Source organism: Nicotiana sylvestris, chromosome 4, assembly GCF_000393655.2.
Source record: "Nicotiana sylvestris chromosome 4, ASM39365v2, whole genome shotgun sequence".
Classification (NCBI taxonomy): domain Eukaryota; kingdom Viridiplantae; phylum Streptophyta; class Magnoliopsida; order Solanales; family Solanaceae; genus Nicotiana; species Nicotiana sylvestris.
In genome coordinates, this window is record NC_091060.1 from 30,028,016 (window position 1) to 30,053,526 (window position 25,511).

The 25,511-nt window shown below is 39.4% G+C and overlaps 2 protein-coding genes across 4 annotated transcripts; both read left to right on the forward strand.

The window, feature by feature from the left end:
* The first annotated feature begins 42 nt into the window (after positions 1-42).
* LOC104231496 (putative pentatricopeptide repeat-containing protein At3g18840) lies at positions 43-4,125 on the forward strand. 3 transcript variants are annotated; one of them, XM_009784504.2, is made up of 2 exons: positions 43-3,268; positions 3,986-4,125. In XM_009784504.2, the coding sequence occupies exon 1, from the start codon at positions 376-378 to the stop codon at positions 2,419-2,421; it is 2,046 nt and encodes a 681-aa protein (XP_009782806.1). In that variant the 5' UTR covers positions 43-375; the 3' UTR covers positions 2,422-3,268; positions 3,986-4,125. The 3 variants fall into 3 exon arrangements, with proteins under 3 accessions (XP_009782806.1, XP_070027978.1, XP_070027979.1); XM_070171877.1 differs by having other exon boundaries at positions 43-2,918; XM_070171878.1 differs by having other exon boundaries at positions 43-2,911.
* A 17,004-nt stretch (positions 4,126-21,129) lies between these two features.
* Positions 21,130-22,007, forward strand: LOC138889383 (uncharacterized). Its single transcript, XM_070172685.1, has 3 exons — positions 21,130-21,336; positions 21,400-21,750; positions 21,855-22,007. The coding sequence occupies exons 1-3, from the start codon at positions 21,130-21,132 to the stop codon at positions 22,005-22,007; spliced, it is 711 nt and encodes a 236-aa protein (XP_070028786.1).
* The last annotated feature ends 3,504 nt before the right edge of the window (positions 22,008-25,511 follow it).

Consider the following 25,511-nt stretch of genomic DNA (forward strand, 5'->3'; position numbering starts at 1 on the left):
TCCTGGAAACAGCCTCTCTGCCCCTCGGGGTAGGGGTAAGGTCTGTGTACATATTAGCCTCCCCAGACCCCACTTGTGAGATTATACTGAGATGTTGTTGTTATTGTTCGTAAACGCCGGTTATTTTTGAATGACCAGTCTGAAAACTGGCTATACCGTGCTATTTTTACGATGTCTCGTAATGTTGGGCTTTTCCTCAAGCATCCGCGCTCGTATTGCAATACGAGCTCAAAATCTATGAGATCAATGTCCATACTCCATAGTAATAGAATAGAATAGAATAGAATAGGAGTCTGAAACATGACCCAACTCATTACTGTATCAATATAGTAGCCTGCTAAATGTATATACTCCAACAACAGTCAAAAGGTCACAATGAAATCACTCCTCGACTGCGCCAAGTTTCAAACCCTTATCATTAAATCCGGTCTAACCCCAAGAATCATTGACGCAAACTACCTTATTCACATGTACTCAAAGCATTCTCTTATTCAAGAAGTCCAAAAGGTGTTCGATGATATGCCTGAAAGAAACGTTTTCACCTGGAATGCTATTATAAATGCTTTTGTTAAAGATCAAAACTTTACTCAAGCGAGAACACTTTTTAGAGCTGCTCCCTTTAAGGATTGTGTCACGTACAATACAATGCTGTCTGGTTATGTGAATTGTGAAGGATTTCAGGATCAAGCAGTTCGATTATTTGTCGAAATGCAATATGAGGACAAATTATCTGAATATGCCTTGACTACCATGCTTGGTTTGGTAACAAAGTTGAATCTTTTGTCATATGGTAGGCTATTGCATTCGTATATGTTGAAGAGTGGGAATAGTTTAAGTAGGTATGCACTGAGTTCTTTGATTGTTATGTATTCAAAATGTGGGTGTTTCAGAGATGCTTGGAGGATCTTTGATGGATCTGACGTTGGGGCCGTTGACACGGTTTCCAAGAATGCAATGGTGGCAGCTTGCTTTAGAGAAGGTGAGTTGGAAATGGCCCGGGAAGTGTTTTCGTGTAGGCTGGAATTGAATGATGAAGTTTCTTGGAACACAATGATTTCGGGTTTTGCACAAAATGGGTATGAAGAGGAAGCCATCAAGTTGTTCAGGAGCATGATGGAGGAGGGGTTTGTATGGAATGAACACAGTTTTTCAAGTGTTATAAGTGCTTGTTCTGGCGTGAAGAATTTGAAACTTGGGAAGGAGATTCATGCTTGGATTTTGAAGGAAGGAATGAGTTTGCATCCATTTATTAGCAGTAGTATTATTAATCTTTATTGTAAGTGTGGTCTCTTGAATTATGCATATTCTGTTTGTACAACTACTCAGAAAGAGAACCCTTTCGCCGTCACACCATTGATTTTAGGATATTCAGGAATCGGTAAAATTATAGAAGCAAGAAGGCTTTTTGACTCATTGCCTGAGAAGAATCATGTTGTATGGACTGCTATAATATCTGGATACGTGAAAGCTCATCAATGTGAAGATGCTTTTCAGCTTTTCAGAGAGTTAATGACAGAGGGGGAAACTGTTCCTGATGAACTGATTTTTATAAACCTGCTTGGTGCATGCACCGTACATGCGACCTTTAATTATGGGAAGCAAATACATGCCTGTATACTGAGAACTGGGACTGAAATGGATGCTAAGTTGGCAAATTCTTTGGTTGATATGTACTCAAAATGTGGTAATGCAACATATGCACAGAGGGTTTTTCAATTGGCTGTTGATAGAGATTCTATGCTTTACAATAGCATGATAGCTGGTTATGCTCTCCATGGGTATGAAAATGAAGCTATTCAGCTTTTTAGTCAGATGACAGAGCGAGGTTTCCAACCTGATGCAGTCACTTTCCTTGCCCTTCTATCAGTTTGCCGGCACCGTGGATTAGTAAAAATGGGAGAAAATTATTTCTTTTCCATGACCAGAGATTACAAAATATCACCTGAAACTGACCACTATGCGAGTATGATCGACTTGTATGGAAGGGCAAATCAACTTGAGAAGGCTGTAAGATTAATGGAAAAGTTGCCTGTAGAACCAGATGTTGTAATTCTGGGTGCATTTCTAAATGCTTGCAAAATGAACAGAAGTGCTGAACTTGCAAAAGCTGCAGAGGATAAGCTATTGCAAATTGAAGGAGAGAATGGGTCTAGATATGCGCAGTTGGCTGGTATCTATGCCTCGGAGGGGAAATGGAATGAGATGGGAAGGGTAATGAAAATGATGAGAGGAAAAGAGGTCAAGAAAACTGCTGGTTGCAGTTGGTTATATGTAGGAGACACTGTCCATACCTTTATCTCTGGTGACAGATCTCACTCGGACAATGAGGCCATCTATATTATTTTAGGATGTTTGATCAAAGAATTAACTAAACTATCAGCTACTATATTCTTAGAAGAAGAGCTGAGCACATTGTGTTGATCAATGTGGACTTGCAATTGCTGTTCGTTAAATTTCAAGATGCTTCATAATGACATTTCGAGGTAGACATGATTTCAGCAGTCAGAATGGATCGCTTGTACTCCATCTGTGTACAGCTCAAGTTATGTCCTATTCCTGTTACAATCTGAATGTGAGAGACTTCTCATTCATTACTGTGCTTGTCCTGCTTAGAGTTGTAGGCATTAGTCAGACAGAGCATCATGAATGTCAGCAATGGCTGTCAAAGAGTCCAAACAGACAAGCATTAGCATGAAGTAGGCCTTCTGAATCCAGGTATCTCTGAATTCCGATGCAGGCGTATGGTAGCTAATGTATTTTGCCTTCTCCACAAAGGGTCGCACGGTTCGGGGAGGCACTTGAATCAGCTGCCGGTAGCCAACAATGTCTTGAGCTGCATCCAATTTTTGGGCAAATTCCCCCTTCTAAGGCTACAACACAACAACTATGCCTTAGTCCTAAACAAGTTGGGGTGCGCGGTAAAATGATCATTTTTTTCTTTAAGCTCAACTCATATAGCTAAATAGCTAAATATCCCCGCTCACATTTCTGTCTTGAACCACCAAAAGGGACCTCTTCTTTTCATTATTATTTGCAAGAATAAAGAGTGAAGTGATTCTGGGCTGGAATCACGATTGGAGTTCAGGCACATTCCACCCCCAACTAGAAAGAGTACACTTTACGCCATGCTATCTAGCCGAGTTCCAACGAAAGAGTTGTCTTTCAAAGCTAGGTTCGATCCACCCCCTCTGTGGAAAACCATAATACGCCCAAGGAAGTCCTACTGTTTTTCAAGAAGGAATTTCCATCACCAGTGGAAGTTGAGCTAGTATGATTCTTGGCTTCATCAAGCTCTTGATGCCATTTTAATTATCATTCTTGTCTTGGTGGGAACTACTTATTTTTCAATTTAAACACCCAAAAAAGTTTACTGATTTCATGGTAAAAAAAAGAACCTTCTATTGGGTGTTGTGAGAAACTTTGTGTCGATGGAACCATTGGTCTTCCATTGCATTGAGCCTTGAGGTTAAACTATATATTGGCAAGTGAATCTTGACACTGTGACACAATTAAACCACTCACCTTTCTGTAGAGCTTCATTTCTTTGTTAATTTTTCTACTACCCTCAACTTCACTGCTCTATACAATTTTCTTTTTGAGTGTCTATTTCATGCTGGAGACCTGGTCACGTAGTGATAAGAATTTCATCTGTGGCTTCAGACTAGTCCTATGAGTTCATGAGAGGAAATCATACTGAGGTTCTGGTATCACATGGATGGACTTCGAATGAACTTATCTATATCGGCTCAGACAAATATATTATACAGCATATTGCTTATTAGACTTTGATGAATCCCAATATAGTATTTGCTTATACGACGTTGTACTGCTTTAACAAACTAACCATGATAATAGATAAAAATTATTCACCTGCCGAGTTTTAGTTGATTAGAATATGTGGATTAGTAGTAGTACTCATTAACTGATCTGTACTGCTAATTCATTTGTACCTCAAGGAACTATTTCTTTTTTTTTTTAATACCAGGATTTGGGTGAGATACTGGATCAGTCATTAACATCCTTGCTCATCGTGATGCAACTCAACGTGCTCTCATTCAACAGGAATACAGAGTTATTTATTCCGAAGAGCTTAATAATCGCTTATCCAAAGAGCTTAGTGGTGACACCAAGGTATTGACATCAAGTTTAACTTCTATACACTGATAGTGTAAAAGAAATTTTACAGGTCACTTACAAGATAACTACATGTAATCGTCCATAATAGTGGGCCTGAAAAATATGGTGAATACCTGCTACATGTTAAATACAGTAATACACTGATAGTGTGAAAATTTTTTACACTAAATTTCTCTGTCAAGTTGTCTTGTATTTTGATTTACTGTATCATTTGGATTAATGATTTCAGAGAGCATTCTTGCTATGGATGCATGATCCAGCAGGAAGGGATGCCACTATTGTCAGGAAGGCTTTGAGTGGTGATCTCAGAGCTGCTACCGAAGTAATATGCTCCCGGACTCCTTCCCAGATACAATATTTCAAACAAATCTATTATACCATGTACGGTGTCTACCTTGAGAAAGATATCGAGTCATGGGCATCTGATGATCACAAAAAGGTATACTGATTTTCCTTTGCATTTGAAGATGCACAAGATAATTCTCGCTCTAAGTTCTTCTTTGTTCCTTGTTAAACAATGACGAATACATGAAAGAGAAAGATTTTGGGTCATCTAAAAGTAGACAACTTTGTCTGGTAACAACTTTGGAGTTGATGAATAAAAGAGAAAATTAATGCGGAAGCGTAAATTTGCTATTCTACAATTACAAGCTTCTGAAGTCCAAAACATGCATATGATTCTGTATGGGCAATAAAAGTTTTCGAGAGGGCATTATCCTAGAGATCAGGGGATTCTTAACTGACTCATATAATTATATCCTACACCTTTCAGTAATAGTGAATCCCTATGTTGCGTGGACTCTCCAAAATGTTGCCGCACCCATGTCCAATCCTTCAAAAATGCACTACTTTTGGAGGATCCGACACGCACCCAGCCACATTTTCGGAGATTCCGAGCAACATAGGTGAATCCAAGATTTTTAATAAGGGGGTATAAAAATGCGACAATGGCACCCCTGAGTTTCAAACCTGCAACCTAAAGCATATTTGAGCCACCTTTCTCACAGCACTAGAAGCTTTACTTATGTAAATCGGATCTAACAATTTATACACGTAGAGAAAAATTTCTTTTTACCCTATTTGTGCAGTATAATTTTCGGAGAAAGGTATTCAATTGAAGCCTTTCGGACCATGTAGCTCCACCCCTGCGGCCTTTTGTTTTAGGGCACCTGTAGTCACCGGTGCTGTCACTTGGGAATTGAGGTCAATGTGTGGGCTGCAGAACATCCTTTCTTGTCGTATCCGTTTTGGATATTTCAGTTGTTCCTGTGTGTATTTTCCTTTATCTTGTATTTTCTTAGTGGTGTACACCATCCATTATGCATTAGAGAAGAATATAGAAAGAGTCAGTTTCTCCAGTTATGTTCTTTCCTTCACCTCTTATTGCTCTGACATATTCAAGATGCCTGTGTGATCTTTTCTTTGATGAAGTAATTGTTATATTAATAACAAAAGTATCCAGCGGATGCAGAATTACAAAATAGGAAAAGTATCAGCTCATAATGTAGACAAAAACAATCAGAGGATTATTCAACAACAACAACAACCCAGTATAATCCCACTTAGTGGGGTCTGGAGAGGGTAGTGTGTACACAGACCTTACCCCTACCCTGGGGTAGAGAGGCTATTTCCAAATAGACCCCCGGCATTCTTCCCTCCAAGAACTTCTCACCTTTCTCTTGGGGAAACTCGAACTCACAACCTCTTGGTTGGGAGCTCAGAGGATTATGGAGCTGATAAATTCCAAAAAGAGGTCAGGATTATAGACAGGGGTATGGTTAACCCAACTAAAAATGAAAACTAAACATCCAGCCTTAAGTTGACATCTGGCAGTTGAAATACCATCAAAGCATCTTTGATTCCTTTCTGTCCATAAACATCTAGCCTTAAGTTGAAATGCCTGTGTGATCTTATTAGCTAATATTAAGGCTGGGAATTCCTACTCTGATATCTTTTGAAGATGTGAATGTTTGCTTAACACTGGAGATTGCCCTGATAAATTTTCCTTGTGCCTTTGACGCTATGATGGAAGTAATTGTTGGTACACTTGCATTAGATTAGGTGTTGCCAGGAGCCTTTTTTAGGCTGGTTACAGATTTATATGTCGGTGCAGGTATATAATTTAGCGAATCTCCCACTTTAGGAAATGCTAATTTGTATTGTGAGACGGATTATTGAATATTGGACCAGTGGGCTTAAAATCTAAGTAGAGTGCAACAGTTAATTTGGGAATGAGACGTAGTAGTTGTGGATCTACCTCCTTTTGTTGTCTACAATTTAAACTAAGTCATCAATCCATAATGCTGGGATTTCTCAAAAGAAGAAATTGATATATTGGTATCTTTTCTTTATATTTATAGTTGCTTCTATCATATGTACGTACAATACGCTACGAAGGACCAGAAGTTGACAGTGTTTTGGCAGAACGTGATGCTAAAGCTCTTTATAAAGCTGGGGAGAAGAGATGGGGAACTGATGAGAAGACTTTTATACGCATCTTTTGTGAAAGCAGCAGTGCACATTTGGCTGCTGTTAGTTATGCTTATCAAAGCAAGTATAAGAACAAATTGAAAAAGGTAAATCTCTTATCGACTTAATTAACCTTTATGATAGTTAGTTAACTATTGGATATATACCTGATATTGCAGGCTGTAAAAAGTGAAACCTCAGGGCTCTTTAGATTTGCACTCTTGACTATCTTGCGATGTGCTAAGAATCCAGCAAGATACTTTGCAAAGGTATTGTCTAATTCTCTAATGTCCTCACGAAATTCACAAAAGCAAAGGTAGTAGTGCCTATCATGATATTGATTTTTGTGAACTCAGTTTTTGGATTAGTAGTTCTATATTGTGTTTAACGTAGTAAAACCAGTATTGACTTGATCTTATACATGTTCAATTGGAGAATATATGCTCAAAGCACTACTTTATATAACATAAACTATGTTTACTGCATTCAGCAATTGCACAAGGCTATGAAGGGCTTGGGAACAAATGATGCAACGCTTATTAGAATAATAATAACACGAGCTGAGATTGATATGCAGTATATAAAAGCAGAGTACCGAAAGAAATACAAGAAATGTCTGAATGATGCTGTTTATTCGGAGACTTCTGGCGATTATCGGACCTTCCTACTGGATCTTTTGGGGCCAAATTACTAGCGGATATGTCACCGTGAAAATGAGTGTATCATACAGTTTGAGTGAGGCCTTAGCTCTGTGGAGTTCAGTTTTGTTACAAATCCATGTCCTAAGCAAGAAGTGTTGTTTGCAATTTTGGCGAGCCATAGGTCTAGAAGCATTTTCATAACATTGGACTGGGATGGGGTTAATAAAATGGAGCGACCTGTACAATGAGAATTCATATAGCTGATTCCAACTTGTTTGTGATTGACGTGGTTGTTCTTATAGGCTTATAAGCAGCTACGCGTTTTCCCTTTGTGTTTAATTGTTGATTTTGCTGGCTCTTGATCTTGAACTTCATTCAGAACACATCTGTATATGTTTTCTTTATTGTAATTTATTTATAAGTTTCCTGGTTTTTGGCTAATGCAACTGTTTCCAAAAGGTGCTTTCTTAAGATGCTATTTGTAAAGGTGCTTTAATATGATGGTGTAAATTTTGTTCCTTTATATTAAATGTATCCTTCTGAAGATAAAACAGAGAAAGGTAGTAACTCTTATGCTCATCTGTATAAACAGGGATTTCTTCAATGTTCTTTATTAAGATATTTCTAACATGGTTTTATTTCTAACATGATTCACAGTTCGTTAGCCAAGTTGGAGTTTACCTGAATATTGACTTGTTTACATAAAACTTATGGAGAATGAGATATATTTATAAACTGAGTAACAAATTAATATAGATCACATATTATATAGTTCATTGAGTTTAGACATCTAATTTTTGACCCGTCGATTGTTCAAGCTATTCCAATATTTTATACACATATATTTGAGTTTATATTAAATTTTATATATATATATATATATATATATATATATATATATACACATACATATATAGGTACTTTTAATATTCGTATTGTTATACATTTCTATTAGTATTACCAGTATTATAATTATTTTTGTTTAAGGATTTTAGTATTATTATAATATATTACTTTAACTCTACTAGGATTTTAATCTATTTATATTCATTTTTATTTTAGTATAATTTTAAAAATACCAAAAATAGCTTCATGTCATAATATAGTTTGTTTTGATTAATTAGTAATGATTTTACAATTTTATAGTATATTGTTTTAGAAAAGAAATCAACATCTTTAGCCATGTAAAACCAAAGGGCCATTTTTTAAAGATAATTTTAGCCCAAGTGGTAGCCCAAATTAGCAGTCCACTCCTCCAAACCCGCCCCAAACAACCCAGACCAACCCAATACCCCTAACCCGCTTTCAACCCACGACCCACCCCACTTTCCACACTCAATCTCAGCCATTTATCCTTACTTGATCCAACAGCCACAATCCCTTCCCTAGAGCATATATATACATAATCTTACACTAAAACCTAACCCTAATAAATCAAGAGACCACCCAAACGGCGCCACCCCCATCTCCCGCCTCTGCCACCGCTACAACACCTCCAGACCCACCGGAAAATCCCATCCACGTAATCACTAGCCCCCTATGGTCCCCCTTCCCTTCGTTTCATCTTCCACGTAGCAAAATCCCAACGAATCTCATCATCGTTGACGCATTTTCTTGCTCTTTAAGTTGGAATCAAATAAGTGGAGGCCGTAGATTGAATCACTGTGAATCTAGACCCTCCATTTGTTCGATTTCGAACTATAAAAGAGAGAAATCAGAAGAATTTGGGGGGAGTTTGGACAGAAATTTCGGATTTGGAGAAGAGATCGAAAAAACTAGGGTTCTTTCTTTGGGAGTTTTTTTTTTTGGACTTTCCAGTTTTCTTCTTTCAAAAATTCAAAAAAAAAGAGTTTGAGTTTCTTTCAAGTTTTATTTCCCACTCAGAAAATCAGAAACATATTAAAGATCTTAATTCATTTTTTTCTCGATTTTGCTTCAAATATAGACTTTGATTGAGGTTGGTTTAAGTTCGTCGGAGTTGAAGTTCATTTGCCGTTCGGGTTCCTGTTCTTGTTCTTGTTCTTGTTTGCGATTCACTTCAGTTCCTCGTCGCTGGAATTTCTTGTTCTCGCTTCTAGAATTAATTAAAATTCTGAACATCCAGGTTAATTTCTGTCTCCCCTGTCGCGTTTGATTTAAGTTAGATTTGATCTCCCTCCATTACTGGTATTTTATTTCATTTTCGTGTTTAAATGTCTGTGGTTTCAAGTCTGTTCTGTTTGGACATATTGGATTGCTATATGATTTACTTTCGTGATCAGTGAATTAGTATCGAATTGTGACGAGTTTCACATGAATATGCAGTGTATCCCTTAGTTATCTTGCTTGAATTTTGACTGACTTTCCTAATTCACTTGTCGATAAAGATCTATTTGTGCCTCTTTGATATGGTTTGAGTTGGTTGTGGCTTTCATCTTTAAGGATTTGAAAAGATAAGCATAAAGGTTCTGCCGGTTTGAGTTTGTAGTTCGAAATTATGTTCATTGTCATGTTCTCTAAATTTTATGTTTAAACTGACGCTCGACACTTAGTTGATCTTCTACCATTAGAGATACTGGGATGTGTAGAGCTTGATGAACCTTGTTAGTGATGAGAAATGTGACGACACTGAAAGTGTGTTTTATGAGTCGAAATCTTGATGTACAGATGTCGACTTTGCATTCTTGACATTTGCTTCTTGTGATTTTGCGTAAGGCTCATATTTATCTGATATTCTATTTTCTTTGCAAGTAATCTAAAACATGTTGAAGCATTCTATTGATCAGTGAGTTTTCTCATCATCATGCTTAGTTTAATTTTTCATTAGAAGCATTCTAGCTTTATATTCCATTAGCAGTAACCTGCAATGTCAAATTTTCAAGCATGCTAGCTTACTGCTGCTAATTTGAATAGGTGTGCATCTGTCAACTTGATTCTAGGGAATCCTTAATCAAACTTAGTATAAATTGTGAAATTGCAGAGTAGGAAATGGATATGGAATCAGTAGGTATTTATTTGCTTTCTGATTGAGATTCGTGAGCATAGAGGCTAAATTAGGTGATAGCAAACCAAAGGAATCAATATTCTGCAACCTTCTGGTGTGATTTAGTTCAGTAGGTTTGGCCTGAGTGTTCAATTGAAACAAAGTTGTTAGTGTCACTTGATTTTTCTTTCCCTCCCTTAACTTGTTGTCTCGTAGTTTGTTTGATTGCCTATTTTGTCTGGTTTTGCTGCATTTATTTGGATTGTTGGGTCGTGGGGAGTGGTAGAAAGGCCAAAGCCCATTAGCAATTAATTTGTTCCATGCTTTAGGTATCGGGCACGGCCTAATAAAAATGAAAAGTTAAAAATAAAACATGAGCATGAATTGAATTGTTCTTTTATTTAGTTACTTTTATTTTCTTTATTGATGATATTGTTCGTTAGGAGCATGTTTAGGCCGACCACATTTGAGTAGGCAAGCCTTAAGATTTTTGTTGGTCTCGAGGCGAGAGGTCGTTCCCTTAGTTAAATTTATCCGGGGAATGCCTCGAAGGATTTGTATATATTTATTCCGGGGGTATGCCCCGAAGTACTTGTATTTGGAGGTCGATAGCAGAACTCGTAGTATTTTTATTTTATTTTCATTTTTCTTATTATGTGTGGACGACCTTGAGCCTCGTGCATGTTTATTTTGCTTTTCTGTGTTATTATTACCTTTATTCGAATATTTTAAAAGCCGACTAGCTCAAGTATGCAACCGTACTAGTTACGGGATTTGGGGAGTGCCTAACACCTTCTCCCCGAGTCAAATGAACCCCCTTACCCAAATCTTTGGTGCAGACTTAATTTGGAGTCCAAAGTGTTTTAATAGAAAAATTATTTTTAAAAATGGTGACCTGGCACACCGAAACTAATGTCAGGTGGCGACTCTGAGTTATTTCCTTTTGAACACAATTTTTGTCACGTTCTAATTGGAAAACCCTTTTCAAGCTTTACAAATCATTTTATTAATTTAAGAGGGTTAGTGAGTTTGAAAAAAAAGGGTGTGACAGCTCTGGCAACTCCGCTGGGGAATTGCAGGTTCGAGCTAGCACTTGATCTTGTTGGATTTTTAGGATATTCGGCTGAGGTTTTTATGTGTTTTGTTTGCTTTATTTGATTTTATTTATGTCATTTTATTTGCTAGTTGCTTATTTGTTTACAATATTTCCTTTATGTGTTATTGCTTTATAAATTGTCATCATTTGCATAACCCCGGGTCTTCTTTCTAGAACAAGTCTTCCGGAGTACGTTTGAGCGTACACGGGCTTTTTGTGAGTCACCCGTGTCTTTAGGGGGTGGCGTGAGAGCGTGGAGTGGGCAGACAGCCAGAGCAGCCGCTATCGACCATGTGCCGCCCCGAATTGTCTTGTCTAGTGAACTCCAAACGTAGGTCAGCCTTTAGGTCATGCTTATTTGCATCAAACCATTTAAACCTAGCAGGGTTCGGTCCCAGGCACCATGTCCCGTTGTAGGAGGCCTATCCAAATTATGTCAAAATGGGCTTATGGCCCAAAAAGATATTTAATCATCCTTATGTGCTACATGCTGCATTTCTTTAGGGGTATAAGGGCCATTTGGTGGACCAATGATATTTGAGGGTGAAATATAAAATGAAGCAAGTAGGACCCACTCACATTTTCTTTCATAGTTTTCCAAAAATAAAAAAAAAATGAAAATGAAAAATTCAAAAAGATTTTACATTTTCCGTCATTTTTCAAAAAGACAAAAATATAGTTTTTCCAAATTAGTTGCATTTTTTTAAAAGCTTTCTCCCATGTCCGATCTTCCCGAACTACGCATATCTGATTCTCGTCTTTCGGGGTGGGATACGTAGGCAACCCACATAGTGTCTGGTCTTCCTAGTGAGTCTTAGGTTCTAGGTTTCGCGGGGTCTTAGCCAAATCTTGCATGTCTAGCCGCCTCTGGCCACATCGGCCATTCCTGCAAAATGTGGTCATTTTTGCAAAGGTACTTCAGTGACCCATGTCTTAGGATCTCGAGTCCACAACTTGTCATATTACTTTAAGGTCCGTCCTTTTCGAGTTTGCATCTTTAGCCACTTCTGGCCATATCGGTCGTTTTTGCAAAATGAGTCATTTCTGCAAATTAATTTTGAGCCATGAGTATTGGGAGTTTGAATCCATACAAGCTTTAGTGAGGTATTTCCATGTCTTTGAGGTCACCGTTGTTGAGTTTCCACTTTTAGCCACTTTCGGCCTCTCAGGCCATTTTGAAAAAATAACCCAACCGTCCCCTAGGAAATGTTGTGGTGTCACATAATATCTTGAGTCATTAACCATGTTTTCCCCATTCAGGTATGGATCCACTTACCAACGCTAAAGTATCAATGGTGGTCAAAGTCCCTAGAAGGCTAGTAAAATGGTGGAACATGTTCACATTACTTGAGCAATGTTTTCTGATGGGTAAATTAGGGACTCTTATTTCTTTGGTGGACATCACCCCCTGTCCCGACATTGTAGAAGCAATGTTGACATTTTGGGACCCACATGGAATGGTCTTCAAGTTTGGGGATCTTGAGATGACACCCTCCTTAGCTGAGATAGCCGGGTTAACTCGCCTGTCATACCTAAACAAGGATTTGATTTACACAAGGGACCATTCAAGCACCAAGTTCCTTAAGATCATAGGGATGGATTTAGAAAATCACATGGGATGTTTGGATCAATCTTGGGTACCCTTGGCCTTTTTGTTCGAGAGGTTTGCTCGTCCTACCAGGTATGAGACCTTCGTAGATGAATTTCCCATATCATATGACTCTTGGAAAAAGAGGCGTCCTATGGTCTTCGCTATTGCATTGTTGGGTCTCCTGGTATTTCCTTTGGAGGGTAGACATATTAGCACGCGTCTGGGGTCAATAGCCTTTGCACTTTTCCATGATAAACATAGTATCAAGGTCACCTTGGTTCCGACAATTTTGGCAGAAATCTACCGTGCTTTGACCAGGATTCGAGAAGGTGAGAGGTTCTTTGAGGGAAACAACTTGTTGCTGGAGCTGTGGATGATGGAACATTTACATCCCACCACCATGTTTGAGAAAGATGTGATTCACCGTTGTCTAAGAGATCGAGTGAAGTGCATCAAGCATAGAATGACATTCGATAAGTTTGCCTTACCACTCGAAGTTCAGGCTTGGATTGATTACTTAGGATCCTTGACTGAAGAGAAGATTTTGTGGTCATACCTTTGGATTCATTTGGACGTGATCTTAGAAGGATCTCGCGTGCAATACTTCTTGGTACTGAATGGACTTTGGTGTACTAGACCATATACCCCTGCTAGAGTGATGCATCAGTTAGGAAGGCGACAAGAAGTCCCCTACATTCCTGAATCTCGTAACTTCATTAGGGAGTTTGACATTATGCCTCACAGGGAGGTCGATATACAGACCTATTGGCGTCATGCAATAAAGATAGGTAGAGATACTTTAGCAGCTGACCCACATTCACCTGGGTATACCCATGAGTATTTAATATGGCTACAGTCTACTCAGCGGGGGGTTAGTAGGCCATTGCCCCGACGTGTTAGAGGAGTATTTGATGAGGAGGCCACCTCACAGATATTACTTAGACAGTTGATGGATCGATTTACCCAGGCAGAAGAGGCCTATGCAGCAGAGAGGGTTGGGGTTCGAGCTACACTTTATTCATTGAGATCACAGTTGGCAGGGTTAGTAGAGAACATGGGACAGCACTGTGAGTACCTTACTAGAGTAAGCCTTCCAGATACAGGCTTGCATTCTAGGATTCTCATTCCTAGTTTTGAGGTGTCCTTGTAGGGTATAATAAAGAGTTTAGATTCGACAGGACTGATGGGGCCACCTAAATCTTTATCAGACCAATCTCAGCCAGGACCATCACATTCAGGAGCAGCTTGAGGAGTCATTCTATTTATGTGTTTTGAGATTGCCATATGTTGTCTTTTACTTTCGTGTCTTGTCTAGGAGTGCCGAGTCATTTAGGTAGTGTCAAAGTCTGTCGTAGTGTAGTTGAGTCTGTTAGGTCTTTCATTATCGTACTTACCATTGTATTTAATATCGAAAAGTTTTTTAAATGAAAATCCCAAAAAGATTTTATTTCTAGTTTATTTTTCGTCACTTTTCCAGAACTACGCTTGGTCTGATTCATGAGGGACATGATACGTAGGAAACCTACATCGGGTTCGATCAAATCATTTTTAGTAAAAAAGAAAAGAAAAAGAAGGGAGTGATAAGCCAAAAGAAAAGAGTGGGAAGAAAATGATATGTGAAGGAAGGATTGAAATGAGCAAATTGGGATGATGCCGTATGACCCTGCGATCCTCAAAGCCATTAAAACCGCTAATTGTTGCAGGTGCATTGCACGTAACGTGATATTATCATATGATAAATGCCCTAACGCTAACATGGTGGTTTGTGTTGTTTTTCTCCGTAATTTTTATTTAATTTTAGGAAGGTTTTTAGTTTGTTGGCATCCTGGCAAGTCATCCATACAATACCAGGTCAAAGTGCCAAACAATCATGGCTAGCAAAAAAATAGACATAGGAGTTATAGACCCACCAAGGGAGATTGTTGAGTCGGAATCGGAACTGCAAGAGGAGGTCCGAAGGTTGAAGCATTAGATGGTGGAAATGTATCAAGCCTGGATTAAGGGATACCCTCCACCCTTGTTCCCTACCAACTACACAGAAAACCCTGATTCCGTTGCACTACTCTCCCAATCCCAGATGCCTAATGCCGTTGACCTTTCCCCACAACACGCACCGAGCTTTACCACTTACCACAACTATCCTGGCACTTCGGCTCATGCTCCACCGGCCAAAACAACCTCGTACCCTGCTCCGACATCTGCTCATATTTTTGTACCCCCTCCACATCCTACCCTCCACCGATCCTCTAGTGAACCCGCATTCCAAGCCCCAAATACCCAATACTATGCCCCGGAACCCACTTTCAAAATTCCAGATCTGTACTCCTATACTCCTTACTTTGAGCCTCATGTTGAAACTGAGAAACCACCCAAGAACGCGGAACATGAGGAGATGTTCAGGAAGGTGAGAAGCCTGGAATAGTCTCTCAGAAATATACAGGGGTTGGGAAGCCAAGTGAGTGTAGCCTACAAAGATCTGTGTCTGTTCCCTGATGTCCAATTACCTTTTGGGTTCAAAATGCCCAAATTTGACTTGTATGACGGGCACAGAGACACCGTGGACCACTTAAGGGGATTTTGTAGCAAAATGAGAGGAGCCGTTGGGAAAGATAAGCTGTTAATGGCATACTTTAGCCAGAGTCTGAGTGGCGCGACACTAGAGTAGTACACTCGTCAGGATTACAGCAGATGGTATACCTGGGATGATTTGGCTCAAGCATTCGCCCGGCATTTCCAATACAACATAGAAATTGTTCCAGATTGTTTGTCTTTGACTAAGATAGAGAAGAAGCCTGGTGAGATTTTTAGGGAATATGGTTTTCGTTGGAGGGAATAGGCAGCACGAGTCAACCCTCTGATGGAGGAAAGTGAAATGGTAGAGTACTTTCTTCAGGCTTTGGAGCCTACTTACTTTGGTCATAGGTAAGTCTTTCAACGAGGTAGTGAAGATGGGAAGTATGGTAGAAGAAGGGCTTAAATCGAGCAAGATCATGAGCTACTCATCTATCAAAGCAACTACCCAAGCAATTCAGAATGGTACTGACGGAGTAATAGGAAAGAAGAAGAAAGAAGATGTTGCAATGGTTGTCTCCAGATCGTGGCATGGTCCGAGAGGTACACCACACCATTACACCCAGCCTCGACCCTATCCCTAAACCTACACCCGAACCCTATATAATCCACCTCAACATTGCTTTCCTTCACCAGACCCTCAGTATTCTGTCAAGCCACCTCAATAACATGTCCACCATGCCTAGTCATACACTCAACCTCCTTCTTACCCAAAATGACGTACCCCAACCCCACAGAATACCTACCCAGCTCCACAAAAGGCCTACCCACCTCCACAAACATACCGAAACCCTGCCGGTTCAGGCTTTTGGCCCAAGCCAGTATTCAAAAATGAAAGGCTGTAGCAGAAGAAAACTTTCACCCCGCTTGGGGAGTCTTATACCAGTCTATTCCAGAGATTAAGGCACATGGATGTGTTGAGGCCAATCAAGTCAAAATTGCTAAACCCTCCTCTAAAGAATCTAGATTAATACCTTAGCTGTGCATATTGTTCTGGTGATCCGGGGCACAATACGAAAAAGTTTTGACATTTGAAAAATGCTATCCAAGAGCTCATCGACACAAATCAGATTGTGGTCCAAACTCCAGAAGCACCCAACATCAATCAAAACCCATTACCGGCCCATGATGAAACGCATATGGTTGAAATAGTTCACAAGGATGGGGAGACCAAGAAGTCTTCTAAGTCCGTCATGATGATTCGGGCCAATGAAAGTAATTTGGTTAGAGCTCCAAACTCTACCAAAGCAATGCCCTTGACAGTTGAAGGGGCGACATAAAAGCTGAGCTCGCTCAATTTGAAGCCACCAGTGTTAGTCGTGAAATGGCCTTCGAAAGATATTGGGGCAAGTCCGGAAGGTTCAAAAGTGGTAGTTCCAGGGATTCCAAGTAAGCCTGTCATAGTTGTGAAGGGGGGCTCCTATTACCCCTATCATTATTAAACCAGTGACCCAGCTGCCAGTGGTTGATACCAAAGCTGTTCCGTGGAATTACTAACAAGTGATAGTGACATACAAAGGAAAAGAAATAGAGGAAGAAGTTAATGAAACTGGAGGATTGGCTCGTTCTGGGAGAGCTTTCACCCCAGTAGAACTAATGAAAGCCAAGTCATTCAAGGATAACCAAATGCCAGTAAAGAAATCGGTCACCGAAGAAGATGCTGAGGAGTTCCTGAAAAAGATGAAAGTGCAGGATTATTCCATTGTGTAGCAGTTAAGGAAAACACCAGCTCGGATTTCTCTTTTGTCTTTGCTGATACATTCAGATGAACATCGCAGGGTCTTGATGAAGATTTTGAATGAGGCACATGTTCCTGACAAAATCACAGTGAACCACTTGGAAAATATTGCTAGCAAGATCTTTGAAGTAAATAGGATCACTTTCTCAGATGATGAACTTCTTATGGAGGGTACAGAACACGACCGAGATCTTTATCTCACTATGAAATGTGAAGATTCTGTCATCTCAAGAGTTTTTGTTGACAATGGCTCTAGTGCGAATATTTGCCGCCTGTCTACTCTGCAAAAATTGAAGATCGTCACCGAATGAATCCACATGAACAGTGTGTGTGTTCGAGGCTTTGATGGGGGAGGTAAAGATTCTGTTGGAGATATAATGCTCAAATTGTCGATAGGGCCAGTTGAGTTCACCATGGAATTCCAAGTGTTAGATGTGGATGTCTCCTATAATTTGTTGTTGGGAAGGCTTTGGATACATGCTGCTAAGGCAGTCCCGTCTTCTCTCCACCAAATGGTGAAGTTCGAATGGGACAGGCAAGAAATAGTCAGTGCACGGTGATGAGGACTTGTCAGCTTGTAATGACACAATTGTTCTGTTTATCGAAGCTAAAGATGATAAGGGACCTTGGGTCTATCAAACTTTCAAAACAGTGTCTGTTGAGAAGATTCTTGAAGGAAAATACATTCCGGATCCTAACTTATCCTCCGCGTCTATCATGGTAGTGAATGAAATGTTGAAGAATGGTTTTGTGCCGGGCAAAGGTCTGGGCTCATCTCTACAGGGCATTGTGCATCCAGTGTGCCCCAGTGGGAATCCTGCTATGTTTGGTTTGGGATTCATGCCCACAAAGAAGGACGTGAAAAGGGTTAAAAACCTGAAATAGAAAGTATGGTCACTCCCCAAGCCTATCCCACACATCTCTAAGTCTTTTATCAAGCTAGGGACCGAAAAACCTCCAACCTCGTCAATCCCAAAACCTGTGGTCGATGTTGATGAAGAGCTGCTCAAGAGGTTCCAGAGTCTGTTCGATGAGGTCAATATGGTAGAAGTTAGTGAAGGTTCTAGAAAAGCAATGTGCAGCTCGTTGGGCCAAACGTGAAGCTTAGCAATTGGGAATCTATTCCTCTCCCCACAAGGAAGGAGTTTTGGTAGTCTGCTTTGTTTTTCTTTCTGTTATATGGGTTATTCTAGGGTTGTAATATAGATTTTTAGTTTTTGCTTATTTTGATGTTCAAACCCTTCTATCCTTCTATTTTCAATGAAATGCAATTTCCCGTTTTCCAGTATTTCTAATAGTGTTTCATTTTGTTTTTCTTTTGTATAGTTCTTTTTATGCTGGTTGCAATGACATGACATGCATGAGGAATTTTCAGTCAAGTCTTAAAAGCCAATATAGTTCTGAAATAATAATCCAAGAAGTAGAATATGATGATGAAATAGAATATGATGAAGAACCAGCATTTGAGAAAATCAGTAAAGAGCTAAAATAATTTGAAGAAAAACCAAAGCCTAGTCTGAGTGAAACTGAAGCAATCAATTTAGGGGACCAGGATAATGTTAGGGAAACCAAGATAAGTGTGAATCTAGAACCTCAAGTTAATGAGGAAATAATCAAAATATTGTTAGAGTACAAAGATGTCTTTGCATGGTCATATGACGATATGCCGGGCCTGAGCACTGATCTAGTAGTTCATAAATTGCCAATTGATCTAGCATTCCCTCCTGTCAAGCAAAAGCTAAGAAAGTTCAAGACTAACATGAGTGTGAAGATCAAAGAAGAAATCACAAAGTAGCTTGGTGCAAAGGTCATTCGGGTCACTCGATATCCCACTTGGTTAGTCAATGTTGTGCCAGTACCAAAGAAGGATGGTAAGACCAGGGTATGTGTTGATTATCGCGATCTTAACAAAGCAAGCCAAAAGGATAATTTTCTATTGCCGAACATTCACATTCTGATCGATAATTGTGCCAAGCACGAGATTGGGTCTTTTGTGGATTGTTACGCGGGATATCACCAGATCTTGATGGATGAGGAAGATGTAGAAAAGATAGCGTTCATCACGCCATGGGGAACATGTTGCTACCGGGTAATGCCATTTGGTCTGAAGAATGTTGTGACAACTTATATGAGGGCGATGACCACCATATTTCATGACATGATACACAAAGAGATTGAGGTTTATGTAGATGATGTGATCATAAAGTCAAAGAAGCAGTCTGACCATGTCGAGGATTTAAGGAAATTTTTCCAAAGGCTCCGCAGGTATAACCTCAAGCTCAATCCAGCAAAATATGTATTTGGTGTCCCATCTGGGAAACTGCTGGGATTCGTGGTCAGTCGACGCGGTATTGAGTTGGATCCATCGAAGATCAAATCCATTCAAGAGCTACCACCGACCAAGAAAAAAACAGAGGTGATGAGCCTGCTTGAAAGGTTAAATTACATTAGCGGGTTTATTGCTCACCTCACGACAACCTGTGAGCCCATCTTTAAGATGATGAAGAAGAATGCTACAGTCAAGTGGACTGACGAGTGTAAATAAGCATTTGATAAGATTAAGAGGTACCTGTCGAACCCACCTGTGTTGGTCCCGCCAGAGTCTGGGAGACCTTTAATTCTCTATTTGATAGTCCTGATAATTCTTTTGGCTGTATATTGGGTCAACATGACATCAAGAGAAAGAAGGAGCAAGCAATCTATTATCTCAGTAAGAAGTTCACTCCCTATAAGGTTAAGTACACTTTGCTTGAGAGGACATGTTGCGCCCTGACTTGGGTGGCACAAAAAATTGAAGCATTATCTATCGTCTGACACTACTTACCTCATTTCTCGCATGGATCCTCTAAAGTATATCTTTCAGAAGCCTATGCCCACGGGAAGACTTGCAAAGTGGCAGATTTTACTTACATAGTTTGACATTATCTATGTGACTCGGACCGCGATGAAAGCCCAAGCCTTAGCCGACCACTTGGACGAGAATTAGGTGATGATGAATATGAGCCACTGAAGACTTATTTTCCTGATGAAGAGGTCATGTATGTTGATAAGGTTGACCGTGATGAAAAGCTAGGTTGGAAACTCTTCTTTGATAGAGCCGCTAACATGAAAGGTGTCGGAATAGGGGTTGTACTCATCTCTGAAATAGGGCAACACTACCTTGTGACAACCTAGCTTCGATTTTATTGCACCAACAATATGGCTGAGTACGAAGCATGCATTCTAGGTTTGAGGTTAGCTATAGACATGGGAGTCCAACAAATACTTGTTCTTGGAGATTCAAATTTATTGGTTCACCAGATTCAAGGAGAATGGGAGACTCGGGACTTGAAGCTCATACCGTACCGATAATGTCTGCATGATCTTTGTCAACGATTCAGGTCGGTAGAATTTAGACATATTCCCAGGATTCATAATGAGATTATCGATGCTTTGGCTACTCTGTCATCGATGTTACATCATCCGGACAAGGCTTATGTCGACCCCGTACATATCCAAGTTCGTGATCAACATGCTTATTGTAATGTGGTTGAAGAGGAAATCGATGGCGAACCGTGGTTCCAAGATATCAAGGAATACATAAAGTCAGGGGCATATCCAGTACATGCCACCCGTGATCAAAAGAGAACCATCCGGCGTCTGGCTAGTGGATTTTTCTTGAGTGGGGGAATCTTGTACAAGAGGACTTCAGATTTGGGACTGCTGAGGTGCATAGATGCTAAAGAAGCTTCAATTATCATGGCCGAAGTACATTCTGGAGTTTGCGGGCCGCATATGAATGGGTATGTCTTGGCAAAAAAGATACTTTGAGTAGGTTATTATTGGCTCACCATGGAACGAGATTGTATCAGTTTTGTTCGCAAATGTCATCAATGCCAAGTACACGGTGATTTGATTCATTCTCTCCCATCTGAGTTACACAAAATGTCAGCACCTTGTCCCTTTGTTGCTTGGGGCATGGATGTCATTGGACCAATAGAGCTGGCAGCATCGAACGGGCATAGGTTTATTCTGGTGGTCATTGATTACTTTACCAAGTGGGTTGAAGCCGTAACTTTCAAGTCCGTGACCAAGAAGGCAATGGCGAATTTTGTTCATTCAAATATCATTTGTCAATTCAGAATTCCCAAGGTAATCATCACAAACAATGTTGTTAATCTCAACAGTCATTTGATGAAAGAGGTATGCCAATAGTTCAAGATCATGCATCGGAACTCCACTCCGTATCACCCCAAGGAAAATGGAGCTGTTGAGGATGCTAACAAGAACATAAAGAAGATACTTCGTAAGATGGTGCAAGGTTCTAGGCAATGCAATGAAAAGTTGCCTTTTGCCTTACTGGGTTATCGCACTACTGTTCGCACTTCAGTAGGTGCAACTCCTTATTTGCTGGTATATGGAATTGAGGCAGTTATACCTGCGGAGGTTGAGATTCCATCCCTTTGGATCGTTGTAGAAGCTGAAATTGATGATGATGAGTGGGTCAAAACCCGGCTAGAGCAGTTGAGTTTGATTGATGAGAAAAGATTGGCGCAGTATGTCATGGTCAATTGTATCAGAAGAGAATGGCAAGAGCATACAACAAGAAGGTGCATCCTCGAAAATTCGAAGTGGGCCAACTGGTATTGATACGCGTCCTTCCTCATCAGGCTGAAGCTAAAGGCAAGTTCGCCCCAAACTGGCAGAGGCCGTTCATGGTGACAAGAGTGTTGCCCAATGGTGCTTTGTATTTAACAGACATAGAAGACAAATGTGTAGATATGTCTATCAATTCTGATGCAGTCAAGAGGTACTATGTTTGAGTTCTTTGCTTATTTTCAGTCGCATTTTGTACTTGGCATGTTCAAAGTTGAAATGACGAAGGTATTTTATTCCGCTACCCAAATACTTTTATCGTTTGTTATCCTATTTGAGCCTTATTTATTTACTTTCATACCCCTTTTTTGGAATCAGAAGCAGAATTAGAGAATGAAAAAAAAATGATGAAAAAATGATGAAGAAAAAAAAAGAAAAAGAAAAAGAAAAAAAATGAAAAAAAAGGAACAAAAGAAAGGAAAAAGAAGAAAGAAAGAAAAAAAAGAGAAGAAAAAGAAGAAGAAGAAGAAGAAGAAGAAGAAGAAAATGAAAAAGGAAAAAGGAAAAAGGAAGAAATAAAAGCAACAAAACAAACAACTTTTGTTTGAACTACGTTCGACCTGATTCCTTTTAAGGATACGTAGGCAGCCTTACACGGTTCCGTCCCATCAAAATAACAATCCAAAATTCCCCAGAACTAAAGAAACTGGGGCAAAAGTTTTGGTTTTGCAAAAGATATAATTTCAAAAGTTGTAATTTTGAACCCCTTTTATCTTAAATTATTTTGAGCCTTCACGCCACCCTATCTTTCTAACCCTATCCAAAAGCCTACATTACAGTCCAAAGAAAGACCTTCCGATCAATCTTTGAAGATGCCAAGTCAAGCGAGATAGAGTATGATTTACATCATGGGTAGCACTTTGTTCATGGGCACAAGAGAGAAAATTTAAGATGAGAGAGTCTTATTGGTGAAAACCCTCACGGGCACCGTAAGGCGATGGTGAGCTGAGAGAAAATTTAAAATGAGAGAGTCTTATTGGTGAAAACCCTCGTGGTCATCGTAAGGCGATGGTTAGTTGATAGATGAACAAATGAGAGAGGCTTGTTGGTGAAAACCCTTCGGGGCACTACAAGTCGAATCAGGCTCATGACTTTACAGAGAAATTGGATCAGTGAAAGCCTGGTTTTTGAAGTATGAATATATGACATGAACTGAAAATATAATTGGTTGGACGGATTAGGCTGATCAGTTCGAAATGTATGTCATGATCATTGGAGCTAGCTGCTTCACTCAGATAAGTCTTATTTTTCCCATTTTTCTTCACATAGTCATCTGTGTTCAAAATTTTCCTTTGTTCCTTTTGACAAAAATTATTTCACTTTGCTCTTTGAGTCTATCTTTATGATTCTCTTTCGAGTTAGCCCTTGTTGAACAAGCAAGAAAGGATTCCAAGCCTACTACCAGCTTCTAAATTGTACAAAGCGGAGTTCGGCTAGGCACATCACAATTGACATGATTTAAAATAAGCAGTATGGTGATAACTGAGGTTCAGGCAATCAAGTGAATCTTTAATTTTGAGAAAATACAAGGATTTAGAAACTTTCAGAAATAAAACACAATGCAACAAGTGATGTAAGAGATTCGGGCCATTCAGAGGTTTTGTGGTCCAGTTCCAATCAAAAGGTCAAACAACTCCTTGCTGACCCGAAGCAGCTAATCAAAATGAAGCATGGCAATGGTAGTGGCAGAAGAAGACACTGAGCAATGATGCCACAAACTAACCACTATGTTTTCAAACTAACAAAATTTTATTTGTCTGAAACAGGGGAAAGAAATTTTTTTAATCCACAGGGACCCTCCCATGAAGAAGGCATGGTTCATGGGCAAGAAATTCTATTCAGAATCCTCTAAGAAGAGAGTATGGCTCAAGTAAGTTCATTCTCGTCTTTTCAGGACCCTCCTAGATAATGAGATTTAGTGTTCAAGTTTGGATAATGGGATTTAGTTTTCAAGTCTTCAGGACCCTCTTGGATAATGAGATTATTTTTCAAGTTCTTAGGACCCTCCTGGATAATGAGACTTAGGTTTTAAGTTTTCAGGACCCTCCTAGATAATGAGATTTAATTTTAAGTTTTCAGGACCCTCCTGGATAATGGGATTTAATTTTAAGTTTTCAAGACCCTCCTGGATAATGAGATTTAGGTTTTAAGTTTTCAGGATCATCTTGGATAATGAGATTTAGCTTTAAGTTTTCAGGACTCTCCTGGATAATGGGATTTAGTTTTAAATTTTCAGGACCCTCCTGGATAATGGGATTTAATTTTAAATTTTCAGGGCCCTCCTGGATAATAGGATTTAATTTTAAAAGTTCTCAGGACCCTCCTAGATAATGGGACCTAGTTAAATTTCAAGACCTTCATAGATAACAAGATTTAGCGTAAGTTCTACCTTTAGGAAATATAACTTAGCTTTAAAGTAGTCACTCTTAAGATAAGATTTAATTTGAAATTTTCAGGATCCTCCTAGATAATAGGATTTAGATTTTAAATTCTTAGAGCTCTTTAGGTAACATGATTCGATTAACACTCAAAGATGTGCCCAGATTCCAAACTGGGACAGAAAAATTTCTTTTGTTTTGTCTGTTTTGTTGTAATGGAAGGTGCCCACCTGGAGAACAAGGGAATACAGTTCAAGTTTTGGAAATCAGGCGCCCACCTGGATAATAAGAGAATACAATTCAAGTTTTGGAAATCAGGCGCCCACCTGGAGTTTAAGGGAATATATTTCAAGTTTTGGAAATTAGGTGCCCACTTGGCTAACAAGGGAATACAATTCAAGTTTTGGAAATCAAGCGCCCACCTGGATAACAAGGGAATACAATTCGTGTTTTGGAAATCAGGCGCTCACCTAGAGAACGAGGGAATACAATTCAAGTTTTGGCAATCAGGCACCCACCTGGAGAACAAGGGAACACATTTTAAGTTTTGGCAATCAGGCGTCAACCTAGATAACAAGGGAATAAAATTCAAGTTTTGGCAATCAGGTGCCCACCTGGAGAACAAGGGAATTCAATTCAAGTTTTGGCAATCAGGCGCCCACCTGGAGAACAAGGGAATTCATTTCAGAGTTACTTTAAATTCGCAAATTCAAGAAGCATCAGGAGCCCGCCTGAAGAATAGGGTCCATTTTTCAGTTTCATGTTGAAGATCAAGTAGAGATTCAAGGAAGATTCAAGACAAGAAGTAGATAGGATATTGTATTTTTCTTTTACTTACGCTGTAATTTTTCCTTTTATTTTCGATGTAATGGCAGGAACCGTGGACCGGAACCTCGACGACACTTCACTCGGCTCTCCACCTCAGTATACTCCATCGCTCTTCTCACTCCGAACTACACGTGGCCTGATTCCTTTATAACCAAGGATATGTAGGCGGCTCAGATACCAGGGCTCGGTCACATTTTTTTTCTTTTAGTTTTTGTCTCTCTAAATAAGGGTCGGGTCAAAAACATGTCTTGTTGTTCTTTGTCTAAAAACTCTTCGTGTTTCCAGCCAAAGAGGGGCAGCTATAGACATGTAAATTTGACCCGTCGATTGTTCAAGATATTCCAATATTTTATACATATATATTTGAGTTTATACATACATATACATATATATACATACATATACATATATATATATATATACATATATATACATACATATACATATATATATATATATATATAT

Bases quoted from the DNA above. Each gene is read 5' to 3' on its own strand.
- LOC138889383 (XM_070172685.1), top strand. From the start codon at position 21,130: ATGTCAGCACCTTGTCCCTTTGTTGCTTGGGGCATGGATGTCATTGGA. The intron at 21,337-21,399 runs GTAATCATCACA...GTATGCCAATAG, and splicing joins GTCAATTCAGAATTCCCAAG to TTCAAGATCATGCATCGGAA. The intron at 21,751-21,854 runs GTCAATTGTATC...CTTCCTCATCAG, and splicing joins GATTGGCGCAGTATGTCATG to GCTGAAGCTAAAGGCAAGTT.
- LOC104231496 (XM_009784504.2), top strand. From the start codon at position 376: ATGAAATCACTCCTCGACTGCGCCAAGTTTCAAACCCTTATCATTAAA.